The following is a 21,331-nucleotide window of genomic DNA, read 5'->3' as shown; positions in this document are numbered from 1 at the left end:
CCCTAAAGGGCCTCACTACTCATTCCTCTTTGTGTGTGAGAGGGGTGTGTGTGTACGTGTTGCAACATGTAACAGGACTTGCACAAGTCTGCTATTACAACCAGGTGTGTGTGTGTGTGTGTGTGTGTGTGTGTGTGTGTGTGTGTGTGTGTGTGTGTGTGTGTGTTTGTTTAGGGGAGGAGTTAAACAAGGCTAAGCAGTCACTTCCGCTAGGCACTGCAGATGTGTGTGTGTGTGTGTGTGTGTTTGTGCAGCAGCAGAAGAGCAGTACAGAGCCGGAATGTTGGAGTGTGTTTTGGCCGCTCTCCTCCTCCTCCTCACCCTCCTCTTCCTCACGCGCACGCTTGGGAGGCAACGGTAGGAATGCTGACGCACTCGCGCTTTCTCTCTCTTTCTTCTCTCTCTTTCTTCTCTCTCTTCTCTCTCTCTTCTCTCTCCTCTCTCTGATTGTTCTACTTGTTTACAGTTCTACTTGTTTACATGTGGAAGCAGTGAGTGTACTTCATGTGTAGTGAGTGTACTAGTACTTCATGTGGAAGCAGTGAGTGTACTTCATGTGCAGTGAGTGTACTAGTACTTCATGTGGGAGCAGTGAGTGTACTTCATGTGCAGTGAGTGTACTAGTACTTCATGTGGAAGCAGTGAGTGTACTTCATGTGTAGTGAGTGTACTAGTACTTCATGTGGGAGCAGTAAGTGTACTTCATGTGCAGTGAGTGTACTAGTACTTCATGTGGAAGCAGTAAGTGTACTTCATGTGCAGTGAGTGTACTAGTACTTCATGTGGGAGCAGTAAGTGTACTTCATGTGTGGTGAGTGTACTTCATGTGGGAGCAGTAAGTGTACTTCATGTGTAGTGAGTGTACTTCATGTGGGAATAGTGAGTGTACTTCATGTGGGAATAGTGAGTGTACTTCACTCTCTCCTGGCGAAGGTTTTATGACCCAAACACTCTCCTGGCGAAGGTTTTATGACCCAAACACTCTCTCCTGGCAGAGATGCAACGTTTGCTCGGAGACCTCAGTCCCACACTGGACAGGAATGTTATTGTTGCCACAGGGTCACTTTGGCACGCCTCTCTTGACGGACTTGCTGGTTAAACATTACCGACAGAGGAGATAATAGCACTTCATGACAGCAGCATTAATGTAGAGAGGCAAGTTACCAGAGGAGATAATAGCACTTCATGACAGCAGCATTAATGTAGAGAGGCAAGTTACCAGAGGAGATAATAGCACTTCATGACAGCAGCATTAATGTAGAGAGGCAAGTTACCAGAGGAGATAATAGCACTTCATGACAGCAGCATTAATGTGGAGAGGCAAGTTACCAGAGCTTTGTAGGAAACGGACGCTGACTGTGTTGTCTTGGTGGCAAATAGATATACAGTACCTTATAATAGTAATAGGTATAATAAACACAAATACTATATAATATAGGTGTAATGAACACAGATTAAAGCTAACAATATGGAACAGCTAATTGTATTTTAAGCATTTGTACATAAATTACAGAGAAACATGCAAACTTGAGAGAACAATAGTGCTGGAGTTCATCATAACTACAGTAGTCTCTCTCCAGTGCTGCTGTAGTGTCCAGTGCTGTAGTGTCCAGTGCTGTAGTGTCCAGTGCTGCTGTAGTGTTCAGTGCTGTAGTGCTGCTGTAGTGTTCAGTGCTGTAGTGTTCAGTGCTGTAGTGTCCAGTGCTGCTGTAGTGTCCAGTGCTGCTGTTGTGTCCAGTGCTGTAGTGTCCAGTGCTGTAGTGTCCAGTGCTGCTGTAGTGTTCAGTGCTGTAGTGTTCAGTGCTGTAGTGTTCAGTGCTGTAGTGTCCAGTGCTGTAGTGTCCAGTGCTGTAGTGTTCAGTGCTGCTGTAGTGTCCAGTGCTGCTGTAGTGTCCAGTGCTGCTGTAGTGTCCAGTGCTGTAGTGTCCAGTGCTGCTGTAGTGTCCAGTGTTGCTGTAGTGTTCAGTGCTGCTGTAGTGTTCAGTGTTGCTGTAGTGTTCAGTGCTGTAGTGTCCAGTGCTGCTGTAGTGTCCAGTGTTGCTGTAGTGTTCAGTGCTGCTGTAGTGTCCAGTGCTGTAGTGTCCAGTGCTGTAGTGTCCAGTGCTGCTGTAGTGTCCAGTGCTGTAGTGTCCAGTGCTGTAGTGTCCAGTGCTGTAGTGTTCAGTGCTGTAGTGTCCAGTGCTGTAGTGTCCAGTGCTGCTGTAGTGTTCAGTGCTGTAGTGTTCAGTGCTGTAGTGTCCAGTGCTGTAGTGTCCAGTGCTGCTGTAGTGTCCAGTGCTGTAGTGTTCAGTGTTGCTGTAGTGTTCAGTGCTGTAGTGTTCAGTGTTGCTGTAGTGTCCAGTGCTGTAGTGTCCAGTGCTGCTGTAGTGTCCAGTGCTGCTGTAGTGTCCAGTGCTGTAGTGTTCAGTGCTGTAGTGTCCAGTGCTGTAGTGTTCAGTGCTGTAGTGTCCAGTGCTGCTGTAGTGTCCAGTGTTGCTGTAGTGTTGCTGTAGTGTCCAGTGCTGCTGTAGTGTCCAGTGCTGTAGTGTCCAGTGCTGTAGTGTCCAGTGCTGTAGTGTTCAGTGCTGTAGTGTCCAGTGCTGTAGTGTTCAGTGCTGTAGTGTCCAGTGCTGCTGTAGTGTCCAGTGCTGCTGTAGTGTCCAGTGCTGTAGTGTCCAGTGCTGTAGTGTTCAGTGCTGTAGTGTCCAGTGCTGCTGTAGTGTCCAGTGCTGCTGTAGTGTCCAGTGCTGTAGTGTTCAGTGCTGTAGTGTTCAGTGCTGCTGTAGTGTTCAGTGCTGTAGTGTCCAGTGCTGTAGTGTCCAGTGTTGCTGTAGTGTTCAGTGCTGTAGTGTCCAGTGCTGCTGTAGTGTCCAGTGCTGCTGTAGTGTTCAGTGCTGTAGTGTCCAGTGCTGCTGTAGTGTCCAGTGCTGCTGTAGTGTTCAGTGCTGTAGTGTTCAGTGCTGTAGTGTCCAGTGCTGCTGTAGTGTTCAGTGCTGTAGTGTCCAGTGCTGCTGTAGTGTTCAGTGCTGTAGTGTCCAGTGCTGTAGTGTCCAGTGCTGTAGTGTTCAGTGCTGTAGTGTCCAGTGCTGCTGTAGTGTCCAGTGCTGCTGTAGTGTCCAGTGCTGTAGTGTCCAGTGCTGCTGTAGTGTTCAGTGCTGTAGTGTCCAGTGCTGTAGTGTCCAGTGTTGCTGTAGTGTTGCTGTAGTGTCCAGTGCTGCTGTAGTGTTCAGTGCTGTAGTGTCCAGTGCTGTAGTGTCCAGTGCTGTAGTGTTCAGTGCTGTAGTGTCCAGTGCTGCTGTAGTGTCCAGTGCTGCTGTAGTGTCCAGTGCTGTAGTGTTCAGTGCTGTAGTGTTCAGTGCTGCTGTAGTGTGCAGTGCTGCTGTAGTGTCCAGTGCTGCTGTAGTGTTCAGTGCTGTAGTGTCCAGTGCTGCTGTAGTGTTCAGTGCTGTAGTGTTCAGTGCTGTAGTGTCCAGTGCTGCTGTAGTGTTCAGTGCTGTAGTGTCCAGTGCTGCTGTAGTGTTCAGTGCTGTAGTGTCCAGTGCTGTAGTGTCCAGTGCTGTAGTGTTCAGTGCTGTAGTGTCCAGTGCTGCTGTAGTGTCCAGTGCTGCTGTAGTGTTCAGTGCTGTAGTGTCCAGTGCTGCTGTAGTGTCCAGTGCTGCTGTAGTGTTCAGTGCTGTAGTGTCCAGTGCTGCTGTAGTGTTCAGTGCTGTAGTGTCCAGTGCTGCTGTAGTGTCCAGTGCTGCTGTAGTGTTCAGTGCTGTAGTGTCCAGTGTTGCTGTAGTGTCCAGTGCTGTAGTGTCCAGTGCTGTAGTGTTCAGTGCTGTAGTGTCCAGTGCTGCTGTAGTGTCCAGTGCTGCTGTTGTGTCCAGTGCTGTAGTGTTCAGTGCTGTAGTGTCCAGTGCTGTAGTGTCCAGTGCTGCTGTAGTGTTCAGTGCTGTAGTGTCCAGTGCTGTAGTGTTCAGTGCTGTAGTGTTCAGTGCTGTAGTGTCCAGTGCTGTAGTGTCCAGTGCTGCTGTAGTGTCCAGTGCTGTAGTGTCCAGTGCTGTAGTGTTCAGTGCTGCTGTAGTGTCCAGTGCTGTAGTGTTCAGTGCTGTAGTGTTCAGTGCTGCTGTAGTGTCCAGTGCTGCTGTAGTGTCCAGTGCTGCTGTAGTGTTCAGTGCTGTAGTGTCCAGTGCTGCTGTAGTGTTCAGTGCTGTAGTGTTCAGTGCTGTAGTGTCCAGTGCTGCTGTAGTGTTCAGTGCTGTAGTGTCCAGTGCTGCTGTAGTGTTCAGTGCTGTAGTGTCCAGTGCTGTAGTGTCCAGTGCTGTAGTGTTCAGTGCTGTAGTGTCCAGTGCTGCTGTAGTGTCCAGTGCTGCTGTAGTGTTCAGTGCTGTAGTGTCCAGTGCTGCTGTAGTGTCCAGTGCTGCTGTAGTGTTCAGTGCTGTAGTGTCCAGTGCTGCTGTAGTGTTCAGTGCTGTAGTGTCCAGTGCTGCTGTAGTGTCCAGTGCTGCTGTAGTGTTCAGTGCTGTAGTGTCCAGTGTTGCTGTAGTGTCCAGTGCTGTAGTGTCCAGTGCTGTAGTGTTCAGTGCTGTAGTGTCCAGTGCTGCTGTAGTGTCCAGTGCTGCTGTTGTGTCCAGTGCTGTAGTGTCCAGTGCTGTAGTGTTCAGTGCTGTAGTGTCCAGTGCTGTAGTGTCCAGTGCTGCTGTAGTGTTCAGTGCTGTAGTGTCCAGTGCTGTAGTGTTCAGTGCTGTAGTGTTCAGTGCTGTAGTGTCCAGTGCTGTAGTGTCCAGTGCTGCTGTAGTGTCCAGTGCTGTAGTGTCCAGTGCTGTAGTGTTCAGTGCTGCTGTAGTGCTGCTGTAGTGTCCAGTGCTGCTGTAGTGTCCAGTGCTGTAGTGTTCAGTGCTGTAGTGTCCAGTGCTGTAGTGTTCAGTGCTGCTGTAGTGCTGCTGTAGTGTCCAGTGCTGCTGTAGTGTCCAGTGCTGTAGTGTTCAGTGCTGTAGTGTCCAGTGCTGTAGTGTTCAGTGCTGCTGTAGTGTCCAGTGCTGCTGTAGTGTTCAGTGCTGTAGTGTTCAGTGCTGTAGTGTCCAGTGTTGCTGTAGTGTTCAGTGCTGTAGTGTCCAGTGCTGCTGTAGTGTCCAGTGCTGCTGTAGTGTTCAGTGCTGTAGTGTCCAGTGCTGCTGTAGTGTCCAGTGCTGTAGTGTCCAGTGCTGTAGTGTCCAGTGCTGCTGTAGTGTCCAGTGCTGCTGTAGTGCTGCTGTAGTGTTCAGTGCTGTAGTGTCCAGTGCTGTAGTGTCCAGTGCTGTAGTGTCCAGTGCTGTAGTGTCCAGTGCTGCTGTAGTGTCCAGTGCTGTAGTGTTCAGTGCTGTAGTGTCCAGTGCTGTAGTGTCCAGTGCTGTAGTGTCCAGTGCTGTAGTGTTCAGTGCTGTAGTGTCCAGTGCTGCTGTAGTGTCCAGTGCTGTAGTGTTGCTGTAGTGTCCAGTGCTGTAGTGTCCAGTGCTGCTGTAGTGTCCAGTGCTGTAGTGTTCAGTGCTGTAGTGTCCAGTGCTGTAGTGTTCAGTGCTGTAGTGTTCAGTGCTGTAGTGTCCAGTGCTGTAGTGTCCAGTGCTGCTGTAGTGTCCAGTGCTGTAGTGTCCAGTGCTGTAGTGTCCAGTGCTGTAGTGTCCAGTGCTGTAGTGTCCAGTGCTGCTGTAGTGTCCAGTGCTGCTGTAGTGTTCAGTGCTGTAGTGTCCAGTGCTGCTGTAGTGTCCAGTGCTGTAGTGTTCAGTGCTGTAGTGTCCAGTGCTGCTGTAGTGTCCAGTGCTGTAGTGTCCAGTGCTGTAGTGTCCAGTGTTGTAGTGTCCAGTGCTGCTGTAGTGTTCAGTGCTGTAGTGTCCAGTGCTGTAGTGTCCAGTGCTGTAGTGTCCAGTGCTGTAGTGTCCAGTGCTGTAGTGTCCAGTGCTGTAGTGTCCAGTGCTGCTGTAGTGCTGCTGTAGTGTTCAGTGCTGTAGTGTCCAGTGCTGTAGTGTTCAGTGCTGTAGTGTCCAGTGTTGCTGTAGTGTCCAGTGCTGCTGTAGTGTCCAGTGCTGTAGTGTCCAGTGCTGTAGTGTCCAGTGCTGCTGTAGTGTTCAGTGCTGTAGTGTTCAGTGCTGTAGTGTTCAGTGTTGCTGTAGTGTCCAGTGCTGTAGTGTCCAGTGCTGCTGTAGTGTCCAGTGTTGCTGTAGTGTCCAGTGCTGTAGTGTCCAGTGCTGTAGTGTTCAGTGTTGCTGTAGTGTCCAGTGCTGTAGTGTTCAGTGCTGCTGTAGTGCTGCTGTAGTGTCCAGTGCTGCTGTAGTGTCCAGTGCTGTAGTGTTCAGTGCTGTAGTGTCCAGTGCTGTAGTGTTCAGTGCTGCTGTAGTGCTGCTGTAGTGTCCAGTGCTGCTGTAGTGTCCAGTGCTGTAGTGTTCAGTGCTGTAGTGTCCAGTGCTGTAGTGTTCAGTGCTGCTGTAGTGTCCAGTGCTGCTGTAGTGTTCAGTGCTGTAGTGTTCAGTGCTGTAGTGTCCAGTGTTGCTGTAGTGTTCAGTGCTGTAGTGTCCAGTGCTGCTGTAGTGTTCAGTGCTGTAGTGTCCAGTGCTGCTGTAGTGTCCAGTGCTGTAGTGTCCAGTGCTGTAGTGTCCAGTGCTGCTGTAGTGTCCAGTGCTGCTGTAGTGCTGCTGTAGTGTTCAGTGCTGTAGTGTCCAGTGCTGTAGTGTCCAGTGCTGTAGTGTCCAGTGCTGTAGTGTCCAGTGCTGCTGTAGTGTTCAGTGCTGTAGTGTCCAGTGCTGTAGTGTCCAGTGCTGTAGTGTCCAGTGCTGTAGTGTCCAGTGTTGCTGTAGTGTCCAGTGCTGTAGTGTCCAGTGCTGTAGTGTCCAGTGCTGTAGTGTCCAGTGCTGTAGTGTCCAGTGCTGCTGTAGTGTCCAGTGCTGCTGTAGTGTTCAGTGCTGCTGTAGTGTCCAGTGCTGTAGTGTTCAGTGCTGTAGTGTCCAGTGCTGTAGTGTCCAGTGCTGTAGTGTCCAGTGCTGCTGTAGTGTCCAGTGCTGTAGTGTCCAGTGCTGTAGTGTTCAGTGCTGTAGTGTCCAGTGCTGTAGTGTCCAGTGCTGTAGTGTCCAGTGCTGTAGTGTCCAGTGCTGTAGTGTCCAGTGCTGTAGTGTCCAGTGCTGCTGTAGTGTCCAGTGCTGTAGTGTTCAGTGCTGTAGTGTCCAGTGCTGCTGTAGTGTCCAGTGCTGTAGTGTTCAGTGCTGTAGTGTCCAGTGCTGCTGTAGTGTCCAGTGCTGTAGTGTCCAGTGCTGTAGTGTCCAGTGTTGTAGTGTCCAGTGCTGCTGTAGTGTTCAGTGCTGTAGTGTCCAGTGCTGTAGTGTCCAGTGCTGTAGTGTCCAGTGCTGCTGTAGTGTCCAGTGCTGCTGTAGTGTTCAGTGCTGTAGTGTCCAGTGCTGTAGTGTCCAGTGCTGCTGTAGTGTTCAGTGCTGTAGTGTCCAGTGCTGTAGTGTCCAGTGCTGCTGTAGTGTCCAGTGCTGTAGTGTCCAGTGCTGTAGTGTCCAGTGCTGTAGTGTCCAGTGCTGCTGTAGTGTCCAGTGCTGCTGTAGTGTTCAGTGCTGTAGTGTCCAGTGCTGTAGTGTCCAGTGCTGCTGTAGTGTTCAGTGCTGTAGTGTTCAGTGCTGTAGTGTTCAGTGTTGCTGTAGTGTCCAGTGCTGTAGTGTCCAGTGCTGCTGTAGTGTCCAGTGTTGCTGTAGTGTCCAGTGCTGTAGTGTCCAGTGCTGTAGTGTTCAGTGTTGCTGTAGTGTTCAGTGCTGTAGTGTCCAGTGCTGTAGTGTCCAGTGCTGCTGTAGTGTCCAGTGCTGTAGTGTTCAGTGCTGTAGTGTCCAGTGCTGTAGTGTCCAGTGCTGTAGTGTTCAGTGCTGTAGTGTCCAGTGCTGTAGTGCCCAGTGCTGTAGTGTCCAGTGCTGCTGTAGTGTTCAGTGCTGTAGTGTCCAGTGCTGTAGTGTCCAGTGCTGCTGTAGTGTCCAGTGCTGTAGTGTCCAGTGCTGCTGAATTAAAATGCACTTTTACACACCTCAACTGAATTATAAATACAGTTACACACATCAACTAAATTACAATGGGATACACATGTGAAAGGATATTTGCAAACAAATATGGCTATCAGACAAATATGGCGATCAGAACTGAGAAAACGAGAGGGAATGCAGCTGTAGAATTGAAACAAACAGAAGGTTTTACTGGTGAAGGACTCCAAACACAAAGAGCAAAAGCAGGAGTAGGTCACACTTAGTGAAAACAAATCATTTGGTGAAAACAAAACACTCGGAAGATCCATATGCTGAGGTTACAACAGTCTGTTAAGTTCTTTAAAGAGTCACTAGGCAAACTAGGCAACTAGGCAAGGTTCTTAGGGCAATCCATAACCGTAGTCAGACAAGCAAGCAACATTTTATGAAAGGGAAGCCAGCCAGGTGTGTCAGAGGAAAACCAACACTAGCAAAGGCAGGAGTAAGCCAAAGTTCACAAACCAAAGCTCCAAGAGTCCAAAGTCAATCTTCTAGGCTTATCCCTCTCTCTCCTGCTAAACTAAAATTTACTAATAGACTAATTTAGACTAAAATTAGATATTCGCTTGAAATTCAAAGGATAGGCTACGTAGATCTTGAATGAACATATCGCTAATGTGTGCACACACAAAGTTGAGTAAACTTGTAGCTAATATGTATGCACATATATAGTTGAGTAAACCTGTAGCTAATATGTATGCACATATATAGTTGAGTAAACCTGGAGCTAATATGTATGCACATATATAGTTGAGTAAACTTGTAGCTAATATGTATGCACATATATAGTTGAGTAAACTTGTAGCTAATATGTATGCACATATAGTTGAGTAAACTTGTAGCTAATATGTATGCACATATGTAGTTGAGTAAACTTGTAGCTAATATGTATGCACATATAGTTGAGTAAACTTGTAGCTAATATGTATGCACATGTATATTTGAGTAAACTTGTTCACATACATCAGCCCACTGCTCTCTCACTGCAAATGAAGCGCTCTGGAGTTCAATTGGAAACAAGCCGAGAGCGCCTCCTCCTGGCCGTCTCAGTGCATTTGTTTTGTTCCGAAACAGAGAGTGCATTTGCACCTTTCACATAAAGCCAATTGAGACAATCTTTGGGGGAAACAAGTACCCTTATTTGGTGAAGCCTTAATTTGTCTTCAAGAAAGAGCATTTGTATAGAACCTTACCTTTTTCATCCTGAAAATAATCAAATGTGTCTGTCTGTGCGGTGAGTAAATTTGTCTTGATAAGACTCCTTAAAATAAGCCAAAGTCTTCTCAAATGAAGTCACAATGCTCTTTGGAGAGAACAGTAGGCAGGTCTCTTCATACTGGGAATAATACCAAATAGATTTTTGGATCTTAATAGAAGATTAAGAACTTTTTCTCAGTGTATGGTGTGCGTTTGCAGGGTGCGTTTCACACACACACACACACACACACACACATACACACACACTCGCACACACACACACACACACTCACTCACTGATGCTTTGTGGTGTGTGTTCTCAGGAGAGAGGGGGAGCCGCCGCTGGTCACTGGTCATTTGCCGTTTGTGGGGAAAGCTGTTGAGTTCGGACACGACGCCCTCAAACTCCTCACACAGCTGCAGCACACACACGGGGACATCTTCACTGTACTCATCGCAGGTACACACACACACACACACACACACACAGCTGCAGCACATACACGAGGATATCTTTACTGTACTCATCGCAGGTACACACACACACACACACACAGCTGCAGCACACACACAGGGATATCTTTACTGTACTCATCGCAGGTACACACACACACACACACACACACACAGCATGGTTTAGGAGCCATGCAGACCCCATGCACCACCCATGCACCCCCCCTAAAGTGACGATGGGCTTTGCTGGTGTGTGTGTGTTTGTAGGCCGCCGCTACATGACGTTCGTGATGTGTGTGATGGACCCTCTCCTCTACCCTGCGGTGATGTGTGTGTGTGTGTGTGTGTGTAGGGCGCTACATGACGTTCGTGATGTGTGTGTGTGTGTGTGTTTGTAGGCCGCTACATGACGTTCGTGATGTGTGTGTGTGTGTGTGTGTGTGTGTGTGTGTTTGTAGGCCGTTACATGACGTGCGTGATGTGTGTGTGTGTGTGTGTGTGTAGGCCGCTACATGACGTGCGTGATGTGTGTGTGTGTGTGTGTGTGTGTTTGTAGGCCGTTACATGACGTGCGTGATGTGTGTGTGTGTGTGTGTGTGTGTGTGTGTGTAGGCCGCTACATGACGTGCGTGATGTGTATGTGTGTGTGTGTGTGTGTGTGTGTGTGTGTTTGTAGGCCGTTACATGACGTGCGTGATGTGTGTGTGTGTGTAGGCCACTACATGACGTTCGTGATGTGTGTGTGTGTGTGTGTGTAGGGCGCTACATGACGTTCGTGATGTGTGTGTGTGTGTGTGTGTGTGTGTGTGTGTGTGTAGGGCGCTACATGACGTTCGTGATGTGTGTGTGTGTGTGTGTGTGTGTGTGTGTGTAGGCCGCTACATGACGTGCGTGATGTGTGTGTGTGTGTGTGTGTGTGTGTGTGTGTGTGTGTGTGTAGGCCACTAGATGACGTTCGTGATGTGTGTGTGTGTGTGTGTGTGTTTGTAGGCCACTACATGACGTTCGTGATGGGTGTGTGTGTGTGTGTGTGTGTGTGTGTGTGTGTGTGTGTGTGTGTGTGTAGGCCACTACATGACGTTCGTGATGTGTGTGTGTGTAGGGCTCTACATGACGTTCGTGATGTGTGTGTGTGTGTGTGTGTGTGTGTAGGGCGCTACATGACAATCTTGATGTGTGTGTGTGTGTGTGTAGGGCGCTACATGACGTTCGTGATGTGTGTGTGTGTGTGTGTGTGTAGGGCGCTACATGACGTTCGTGATGTGTGTGTGTGTGTGTGTGTGTAGGGCGCTACATGACGTTCGTGATGTGTGTGTGTGTGTGTGTGTGTAGGGCGCTACATGACGTTCGTGATGTGTGTGTGTGTGTGTGATGTGTGTGTGTGTGTGTGTGTGTGTGTAGGGCGCTACATGACGTTTGTGATGTGTGTGTGTGTGTGTGTGTGTGTGTGTAGGGCGCTACATGACGTTTGTGATGTGTGTGTTTGTGTAGGGCGCTACATGACGTTCGTGATGTGTGTGTGTGTGTGTGTGTGTGTGTGTAGGGCGCTACATGACGTTCGTGATGTGTGTGTGTGTGTGTGTGTGTGTGTAGGGCGCTACATGACGTTCGTGATGTGTGTGTGTGTGTGTGTGTGTGTGTGTAGGGCGCTACATGACGTTCGTGATGTGTGTGTGTGTGTGTGTGTGTGTGTGTGTGTGTAGGGCGCTACATGACGTTCGTGATGTGTGTGTGTGTGTGTGTGTGTGTGTGTAGGGCGCTACATGACGTTCGTGATGTGTGTGTGTGTGTGTGTGTGTGTGTGTGTGTAGGGCGCTACATGACGTTCGTGATGTGTGTGTGTGTGTGTGTAGGGCGCTACATGACGTTCGTGATGTGTGTGTGTGTGTGTGTGTGTGTGTGTGTGTAGGGCGCTACATGATGTTCGAGGTGTGTGTGTGTGTGTGTGTGTGTGTGTGTGTAGGGCGCTACATGACGTTCGTGATGTGTGTGTGTGTGCGTGCGTGCGTGTGTGTGTGTGTGTGTGTGTGTGTAGGGCGCTACATGACGTTCCTGATGTGTGTGTGTGTGTGTGTGTGTAGGGCGCTACATGACGTTCGTGATGTGTGTGTGTGTGTGTGTGTGTGTGTGTGTGTGTGTAGGGCGCTACATGACGTTCGTGATGTGTGTGTGTGTGTGTGTGTGTGTGTAGGCCACTACATGACGTTCGTGATGTGTGTGTGTGTGTGTGTGTGTGTGTGTGTAGGCCGCTACATGACGTTCGTGATGTGTGTGTGTGTGTTTGTGTGTGTGTGTGTTTGTAGGCCACTACATGACGTTCGTGATGTGTGTGTGTGTGTGTGTGTGTGTTTGTAGGCCACTACATGACGTTCGTGATGGGTGTGTGTGTGTGTGTGTGTGTGTAGGCCACTACATGACGTTCGAGATGTGTGTGTGTGTATGTGTGTGTGTGTGTGTGTGTGTGTAGGCCACTACATGACGTTCGTGATGTGTGTGTGTGTGTGTGTAGGGCGCTACATGACGTTCGTGATGTGTGTGTGTGTGTGTGTGTGTGTGTGTATAGGGCGCTACATGACGTTCGTGGTGTGTGTGTGTGTGTGTGTGTGTGTGTAGGGCGCTACATGACGTTCGTGGTGTGTGTGTGTGTGTGTGTGTAGGGCGCTACATGACGTTCGTGGTGTGTGTGTGTGTGTGTGTGTAGGGCGCTACATGACGTTCGTGGTGTGTGTGTGTGTGTGTGTAGGGCGCTACATGACGTTCGTGATGTGTGTGTGTGTGTGTGTGTGTGTGTGTGTGTGTGTGTGTGTGTGTGTGTGTGTAGGGCGCTACATGACTTTCGTGATGTGTGTGTGTGTGTGTGTGTGTGTAGGGCGCTACATGACGTTCGAGATGTGTGTGTGTGTATGTGTGTGTGTGTGTCTGTGTGTGTGTGTGTGTGTGTAGGGCGCTACATGACGTTCGTGATGTGTGTGTGTGTGTGTGTGTGTGTGTAGGGCGCTACATGACGTTCGTGATGTGTGTGTGTGTGTGTGTGTGTGTAGGGCGCTACATGACGTTCGTGATGTGTGTGTGTGTGTGTGATGTGTGTGTGTGTGTGTGTGTGTGTGTAGGGCGCTACATGACGTTCGTGATGTGTGTGTGTGTGTGTGTGTGTGTGTGTAGGGCGCTACATGACGTTCGTGATGTGTGTGTGTGTGTGTGTGTGTGTGTGTGTGTGTGTGTGTGTGTGTAGGGCGCTACATGACGTTCGTGATGTGTGTGTGTGTGTGTGATGTGTGTGTGTGTGTGTGTGTGTGTGTAGGGCGCTACATGACGTTCGTGATGTGTGTGTGTGTGTGTGTGTGTGTGTGTGTGTGTGTGTGTGTGTGTGTGTAGGGCGCTACATGACGTTCGTGATGTGTGTGTGTGTGTGTGTGTGTGTGTAGGGCGCTACATGACGTTCGTGATGTGTGTGTGTGTGTGTGTGTGTGTAGGGCGCTACATGACGTTCGTGATGTGTGTGTGTGTGTGTGTGTGTGTGTGTGTGTGTGTGTGTGTGTAGGGCACTACATGACGTTCGTGATGTGTGTGTGTGTGTGTGATGTGTGTGTGTGTGTGTGTGTGTGTGTAGGGCGCTACATGACGTTCGTGATGTGTGTGTGTGTGTGTGTGTGTGTGTGTAGGGCGCTACATGACGTTCGTGATGTGTGTGTGTGTGTGTGTGTGTGTGTGTGTGTGTGTGTGTGTGTGTAGGGCGCTACATGACGTTCGTGATGTGTGTGTGTGTGTGTGATGTGTGTGTGTGTGTGTGTGTGTGTGTAGGGCGCTACATGACGTTCGTGATGTGTGTGTGTGTGTGTGTGTGTGTGTGTAGGGCGCTACATGACGTTCGTGATGTGTGTGTGTGTGTGTGTGTGTGTGTGTGTGTGTGTGTGTGTGTGTGTGTGTAGGGCGCTACATGACGTTCGTGATGTGTGTGTGTGTGTGTGTGTGTAGGGCGCTACATGACGTTCGTGATGTGTGTGTGTGTGTGTGTGTGTGTGTGTGTGTAGGGCGCTACATGACGTTCGTGATGTGTGTGTGTGTGTGTGTGTGTGTAGGGCGCTACATGACGTTCGTGATGTGTGTGTGTGTGTGTGTGTGTGTAGGGCGCTACATGACGTTCGTGATGTGTGTGTGTGTGTGTGTAGGGCGCTACATGACGTTCGTGATGTGTGTGTGTGTGTGTGTGTGTGTAGGGCGCTACATGACGTTCGTGATGTGTGTGTGTGTGTGTGTGTGTGTAGGGCGCTACATGACGTTCGTGATGTGTGTGTGTGTGTGTGTGTGTGTAGGGCGCTACATGACGTTCGTGATGTGTGTGTGTGTGTGTGTGTGTGTAGGGCGCTACATGACGTTCGTGATGTGTGTGTGTGTGTGTGTGTGTGTAGGGCGCTACATGACGTTCGTGATGTGTGTGTGTGTGTGTGTAGGGCGCTACATGACGTTCGTGATGTGTGTGTGTGTGTAGGGCGCTACATGACGTTCGTGATGTGTGTGTGTGTGTGTGTAGGGCGCTACATGACGTTCGTGATGTGTGTGTGTGTGTAGGGCGCTACATGACGTTCGTGATGTGTGTGTGTGTGTGTGTGTGTGTGTGTGTGTGTGTGTGTGTGTGTAGGGCGCTACATGACGTTCGTGATGTGTGTGTGTGTGTAGGGCGCTACATGACGTTCGTGATGTGTGTGTGTGTGTGTGTGTGTGTGTGTAGGGCGCTACATGACGTTCGTGATGTGTGTGTGTGTGTGTGTGTGTAGGGCGCTACATGACGTTTGTGATGTGTGTGTGTGTGTGTGTGTGTGTGTAGGGCGCTACATGACGTTCGTGATGTGTGTGTGTGTGTGTGTGTGTGTAGGGCGCTACATGACGTTCGTGATGTGTGTGTGTGTGTGTGTGTGTGTAGGGCGCTACATGACGTTCGTGATGTGTGTGTGTGTGTGTGTGTGTGTGTGTGTGTGTGTGTGTGTGTGTGTGTGTGTGTGTAGGGCGCTACATGACGTTCGTGATGTGTGTGTGTGTGTGTGTGTGTAGGGCGCTACATGACGTTCGTGATGTGTGTGTGTGTGTGTGTGTGTGTAGGGCGCTACATGACGTTCGTGATGTGTGTGTGTGTGTGTGTGTGTGTAGGGCGCTACATGACGTTCGTGATGTGTGTGTGTGTGTGTGTGTGTGTAGGGCGCTACATGACGTTCGTGATGTGTGTGTGTGTGTGTAGGGCGCTACATGACGTTCGTGATGTGTGTGTGTGTGTGTGTGTGTGTGTGTGTGTGTGTAGGGCGCTACATGACGTTCGTGATGTGTGTGTGTGTGTGTGTAGGGCGCTACATGACGTTCGTGATGTGTGTGTGTGTGTGTGTAGGGCGCTACATGACGTTCGTGATGTGTGTGTGTGTGTGTGTGTGTGTGTGTGTGTGTGTAGGGCGCTACATGACGTTCGTGATGTGTGTGTGTGTGTGTGTAGGGCGCTACATGACGTTCGTGATGTGTGTGTGTGTGTGTGTGTGTAGGGCGCTACATGACGTTCGTGATGTGTGTGTGTGTGTGTGTGTGTAGGGCGCTACATGACGTTCGTGATGTGTGTGTGTGTGTGTGTGTGTAGGGCGCTACATGACGTTCGTGATGTGTGTGTGTGTGTGTGATGTGTGTGTGTGTGTGTGTGTGTGTGTGTAGGGCGCTACATGACGTTTGTGATGTGTGTGTGTGTGTGTGTGTGTGTGTGTAGGGCGCTACATGACGTTTGTGATGTGTGTGTGTGTGTAGGGCGCTACATGACGTTCGTGATGTGTGTGTGTGTGTGTGTGTGTGTGTGTAGGGCGCTACATGACGTTCGTGATGTGTGTGTGTGTAGTGGCAGCCTTTCGGCGGCCGCTTCAGAGAGCGGATAACACCGGACAACGCGCGTCTTTTTAGATTATAGAAATTTATTTTACTAAACTTTGACTAGTACAAAACAAACAAACCTCTATCGCATTCACGCGGTTGAAAAATTGTTTGCCACTTCCGCTCTACCTGGCCAGAGGTGTGCCAGCCCTATAATTGATTCTCCGTCAATCAGACGGCCAGACGTCACTCACAATTAGCCAGACAGGTTTAACTTAGAGTTCCGTACATTTAAATCATATTCACCATAATTCTAAATCATATTTCATGAACATAAATATTATTCCAGTGTCATTGGCATTTTAGCAATAATAATAACTGAAAATGATTTTGCAAACATAAATATCAAAAACGGCTCCAACAGTGTGTGTGTGTGTGTGTGTGTAGGGCGCTACATGACGTTCGTGATGTGTGTGTGTGTGTGTGTGTGTGTGTGTAGGGCGCTACATGACGTTCGTGATGTGTGTGTGTGTGTGTGTGTGTGTGTGTGTGTGTAGGGCGCTACATGACGTTCGTGATGTGTGTGTGTGTGTGTGTGTGTGTGTGTAGGGCGCTACATGACGTTCGTGATGTGTGTGTGTGTGTGTGTGTGTGTGTGTGTAGGGCGCTACATGACGTTCGTGATGTGTGTGTGTGTGTGTGTAGGGCGCTACATGACGTTCGTGATGTGTGTGTGTGTGTGTGTGTGTGTGTGTGTGTGTGTGTAGGGCGCTACATGACGTTCGTGATGTGTGTGTGTGTGTAGGGCGCTACATGATGTTCGAGGTGTGTGTGTGTGTGTGTGTGTGTGTGTGTGTGTGTAGGGCGCTACATGACGTTCGTGATGTGTGTGTGTGTGCGTGCGTGCGTGTGTGTGTGTGTGTGTGTGTGTGTAGGGCGCTACATGACGTTCCTGATGTGTGTGTGTGTGTGTGTGTGTAGGGCGCTACATGACGTTCGTGATGTGTGTGTGTGTGTGTGTGTGTGTGTGTGTGTGTGTGTAGGGCGCTACATGACGTTCGTGATGTGTGTGTGTGTGTGTGTGTGTGTGTAGGCCACTACATGACGTTCGTGATGTGTGTGTGTGTGTGTGTGTGTGTGTGTGTAGGCCGCTACATGACGTTCGTGATGTGTGTGTGTGTGTTTGTGTGTGTGTGTGTTTGTAGGCCACTACATGACGTTCGTGATGTGTGTGTGTGTGTGTGTGTGTGTTTGTAGGCCACTACATGACGTTCGTGATGGGTGTGTGTGTGTGTGTGTGTGTGTAGGCCACTACATGACGTTCGAGATGTGTGTGTGTGTATGTGTGTGTGTGTGTGTGTGTGTGTAGGCCACTACATGACGTTCGTGATGTGTGTGTGTGTGTGTGTAGGGCGCTACATGACGTTCGTGATGTGTGTGTGTGTGTGTGTGTGTGTGTGTATAGGGCGCTACATGACGTTCGTGGTGTGTGTGTGTGTGTGTGTGTGTGTGTAGGGCGCTACATGACGTTCGTGGTGTGTGTGTGTGTGTGTGTGTAGGGCGCTACATGACGTTCGTGGTGTGTGTGTGTGTGTGTGTGTAGGGCGCTACATGACGTTCGTGGTGTGTGTGTGTGTGTGTGTAGGGCGCTACATGACGTTCGTGATGTGTGTGTGTGTGTGTGTGTGTGTGTGTGTGTGTGTGTGTGTGTGTGTGTGTGTGTAGGGCGCTACATGACTTTCGTGATGTGTGTGTGTGTGTGTGTGTGTGTAGGGCGCTACATGACGTTCGAGATGTGTGTGTGTGTATGTGTGTGTGTGTGTCTGTGTGTGTGTGTGTGTGTGTAGGGCGCTACATGACGTTCGTGATGTGTGTGTGTGTGTGTGTGTGTGTGTAGGGCGCTACATGACGTTCGTGATGTGTGTGTGTGTGTGTGTGTGTGTAGGGCGCTACATGACGTTCGTGATGTGTGTGTGTGTGTGTGTGTGTGTGTGTGTGTGTGTGTGTGTGTAGGGCGCTACATGACGTTCGTGATGTGTGTGTGTGTGTGTGATGTGTGTGTGTGTGTGTGTGTGTGTGTAGGGCGCTACATGACGTTCGTGATGTGTGTGTGTGTGTGTGTGTGTGTGTGTAGGGCGCTACATGACGTTCGTGATGTGTGTGTGTGTGTGTGTGTGTGTGTGTGTGTGTGTGTGTGTGTGTAGGGCGCTACATGACGTTCGTGATGTGTGTGTGTGTGTGTGATGTGTGTGTGTGTGTGTGTGTGTGTGTAGGGCGCTACATGACGTTCGTGATGTGTGTGTGTGTGTGTGTGTGTGTGTGTAGGGCGCTACATGACGTTCGTGATGTGTGTGTGTGTGTGTGTGTGTGTGTGTGTGTGTGTGTGTGTGTAGGGCGCTACATGACGTTCGTGATGTGTGTGTGTGTGTGTGTGTGTAGGGCGCTACATGACGTTCGTGATGTGTGTGTGTGTGTGTGTGTGTGTGTGTGTGTAGGGCGCTACATGACGTTCGTGATGTGTGTGTGTGTGTGTGTGTGTGTAGGGCGCTACATGACGTTCGTGATGTGTGTGTGTGTGTGTGTGTGTGTAGGGCGCTACATGACGTTCGTGATGTGTGTGTGTGTGTGTGTGTGTGTAGGGCGCTACATGACGTTCGTGATGTGTGTGTGTGTGTGTGTGTGTGTAGGGCGCTACATGACGTTCGTGATGTGTGTGTGTGTGTGTGTGTGTGTAGGGCGCTACATGACGTTCGTGATGTGTGTGTGTGTGTGTGTAGGGCGCTACATGACGTTCGTGATGTGTGTGTGTGTGTGTGTGTGTAGGGCGCTACATGACGTTCGTGATGTGTGTGTGTGTGTGTGTGTGTGTGTGTGTGTGTGTGTGTGTGTGTGTGTGTGTAGGGCGCTACATGACGTTCGTGATGTGTGTGTGTGTGTGTGTGTGTGTGTGTGTGTGTGTGTGTGTGTGTGTGTGTAGGGCGCTACATGACGTTCGTGATGTGTGTGTGTGTGTGTGTGTGTGTGTAGGGCGCTACATGACGTTCGTGATGTGTGTGTGTGTGTGTGTGTGTGTAGGGCGCTACATGACGTTCGTGATGTGTGTGTGTGTGTGTGTGTGTGTGTGTGTGTGTGTGTGTGTGTAGGGCGCTACATGACGTTCGTGATGTGTGTGTGTGTGTGTGATGTGTGTGTGTGTGTGTGTGTGTGTGTAGGGCGCTACATGACGTTCGTGATGTGTGTGTGTGTGTGTGTGTGTGTGTGTAGGGCGCTACATGACGTTCGTGATGTGTGTGTGTGTGTGTGTGTGTGTGTAGGGCGCTACATGACGTTCGTGATGTGTGTGTGTGTGTGTGATGTGTGTGTGTGTGTGTGTGTGTGTGTAGGGCGCTACATGACGTTCGTGATGTGTGTGTGTGTGTGTGTGTGTGTGTGTAGGGCGCTACATGACGTTCGTGATGTGTGTGTGTGTGTGTGTGTGTGTGTGTGTGTGTGTGTGTGTGTAGGGCGCTACATGACGTTCGTGATGTGTGTGTGTGTGTGTGTGTGTAGGGCGCTACATGACGTTCGTGATGTGTGTGTGTGTGTGTGTGTGTGTGTGTGTGTAGGGCGCTACATGACGTTCGTGATGTGTGTGTGTGTGTGTGTGTGTGTAGGGCGCTACATGACGTTCGTGATGTGTGTGTGTGTGTGTGTGTGTGTAGGGCGCTACATGACGTTCGTGATGTGTGTGTGTGTGTGTGTAGGGCGCTACATGACGTTCGTGATGTGTGTGTGTGTGTGTGTGTGTGTAGGGCGCTACATGACGTTCGTGATGTGTGTGTGTGTGTGTGTGTGTGTAGGGCGCTACATGACGTTCGTGATATGTGTGTGTGTGTGTGTGTGTGTAGGGCGCTACATGACGTTCGTGATGTGTGTGTGTGTGTGTGTGTGTGTAGGGCGCTACATGACGTTCGTGATGTGTGTGTGTGTGTGTGTGTGTGTAGGGCGCTACATGACGTTCGTGATGTGTGTGTGTGTGTGTGTAGGGCGCTACATGACGTTCGTGATGTGTGTGTGTGTGTAGGGCGCTACATGACGTTCGTGATGTGTGTGTGTGTGTGTGTAGGGCGCTACATGACGTTCGTGATGTGTGTGTGTGTGTAGGGCGCTACATGACGTTCGTGATGTGTGTGTGTGTGTGTGTGTGTGTGTGTGTGTGTGTGTGTGTGTAGGGCGCTACATGACGTTCGTGATGTGTGTGTGTGTGTAGGGCGCTACATGACGTTCGTGATGTGTGTGTGTGTGTGTGTGTGTGTGTGTGTAGGGCGCTACATGACGTTCGTGATGTGTGTGTGTGTGTGTGTGTGTAGGGCGCTACATGACGTTTGTGATGTGTGTGTGTGTGTGTGTGTGTGTGTAGGGCGCTACATGACGTTCGTGATGTGTGTGTGTGTGTGTGTGTGTGTAGGGCGCTACATGACGTTCGTGATGTGTGTGTGTGTGTGTGTGTGTGTAGGGCGCTACATGACGTTCGTGATGTGTGTGTGTGTGTGTGTGTGTGTGTGTGTGTGTGTGTGTGTGTGTGTGTGTGTGTGTGTGTAGGGCGCTACATGACGTTCGTGATGTGTGTGTGTGTGTGTGTGTGTAGGGCGCTACATGACGTTCGTGATGTGTGTGTGTGTGTGTGTGTGTGTAGGGCGCTACATGACGTTCGTGATGTGTGTGTGTGTGTGTGTGTGTGTAGGGCGCTACATGACGTTCGTGATGTGTGTGTGTGTGTGTGTGTGTGTAGGGCGCTACATGACGTTCGTGATGTGTGTGTGTGTGTGTAGGGCGCTACATGACGTTCGTGATGTGTGTGTGTGTGTGTGTGTGTGTGTGTGTGTGTGTAGGGCGCTACATGACGTTCGTGATGTGTGTGTGTGTGTGTGTAGGGCGCTACATGACGTTCGTGATGTGTGTGTGTGTGTGTGTGTGTGTGTGTGTGTGTGTGTAGGGTGCTACATGACGTTCGTGATGTGTGTGTGTGTGTGTGTAGGGCGCTACATGACGTTCGTGATGTGTGTGTGTGTGTGTGTGTGTGTGTGTGTAGGGCGCTACATGACGTTCGTGATGTGTGTGTGTGTGTGTGTGTGTAGGGCGCTACATGACGTTTGTGATGTGTGTGTGTGTGTGTGTGTGTGTGTAGGGCGCTACATGACGTTCGTGATGTGTGTGTGTGTGTGTGTGTGTGTAGGGCGCTACATGACGTTCGTGATGTGTGTGTGTGTGTGTGTGTGTGTAGGGCGCTACATGACGTTCGTGATGTGTGTGTGTGTGTGTGTGTGTGTGTGTGTGTGTGTGTGTGTGTGTGTGTGTGTGTGTGTGTAGGGCGCTACATGACGTTCGTGATGTGTGTGTGTGTGTGTGTGTGTAGGGCGCTACATGACGTTCGTGATGTGTGTGTGTGTGTGTGTGTGTGTAGGGCGCTACATGACGTTCGTGATGTGTGTGTGTGTGTGTGTGTGTGTAGGGCGCTACATGACGTTCGTGATGTGTGTGTGTGTGTGTGTGTGTGTAGGGCGCTACATGACGTTCGTGATGTGTGTGTGTGTGTGTAGGGCGCTACATGACGTTCGTGATGTGTGTGTGTGTGTGTGTGTGTGTGTGTGTGTGTGTAGGGCGCTACATGACGTTCGTGATGTGTGTGTGTGTGTGTGTAGGGCGCTACATGACGTTCGTGATGTGTGTGTGTGTGTGTGTAGGGCGCTACATGACGTTCGTGATGTGTGTGTGTGTGTGTGTGTGTGTGTGTGTGTGTGTAGGGCGCTACATGACGTTCGTGATGTGTGTGTGTGTGTGTGTAGGGCGCTACATGACGTTCGTGA

The 21,331-nt window shown here is 50.0% G+C and overlaps 1 protein-coding gene across 1 annotated transcript in view; it reads left to right on the top strand.

Annotated features, from left to right (window-relative positions):
• The first annotated feature begins 229 nt into the window (after positions 1-229).
• The window catches only part of LOC134099967 (cytochrome P450 7B1), a 38,972-nt gene continuing 17,870 nt past the window's right edge, over positions 230-21,331 (top strand). Inside the window, exons 1-2 of the mRNA XM_062553017.1 lie at positions 230-357; positions 9,518-9,654. Of these exons, the coding sequence (XP_062409001.1) occupies positions 281-357; positions 9,518-9,654 (214 nt within the window). The 5' untranslated portion in view covers positions 230-280. The remainder of the gene's footprint in view (positions 358-9,517; positions 9,655-21,331) is intronic.

This window comes from Sardina pilchardus, chromosome 2, assembly GCF_963854185.1.
Source record: "Sardina pilchardus chromosome 2, fSarPil1.1, whole genome shotgun sequence".
Lineage (NCBI taxonomy): Eukaryota > Metazoa > Chordata > Actinopteri > Clupeiformes > Clupeidae > Sardina > Sardina pilchardus.
Note: the sequence above shows the minus strand (reverse complement) of the source record. Positions and strands in the feature narration are given on the sequence as shown.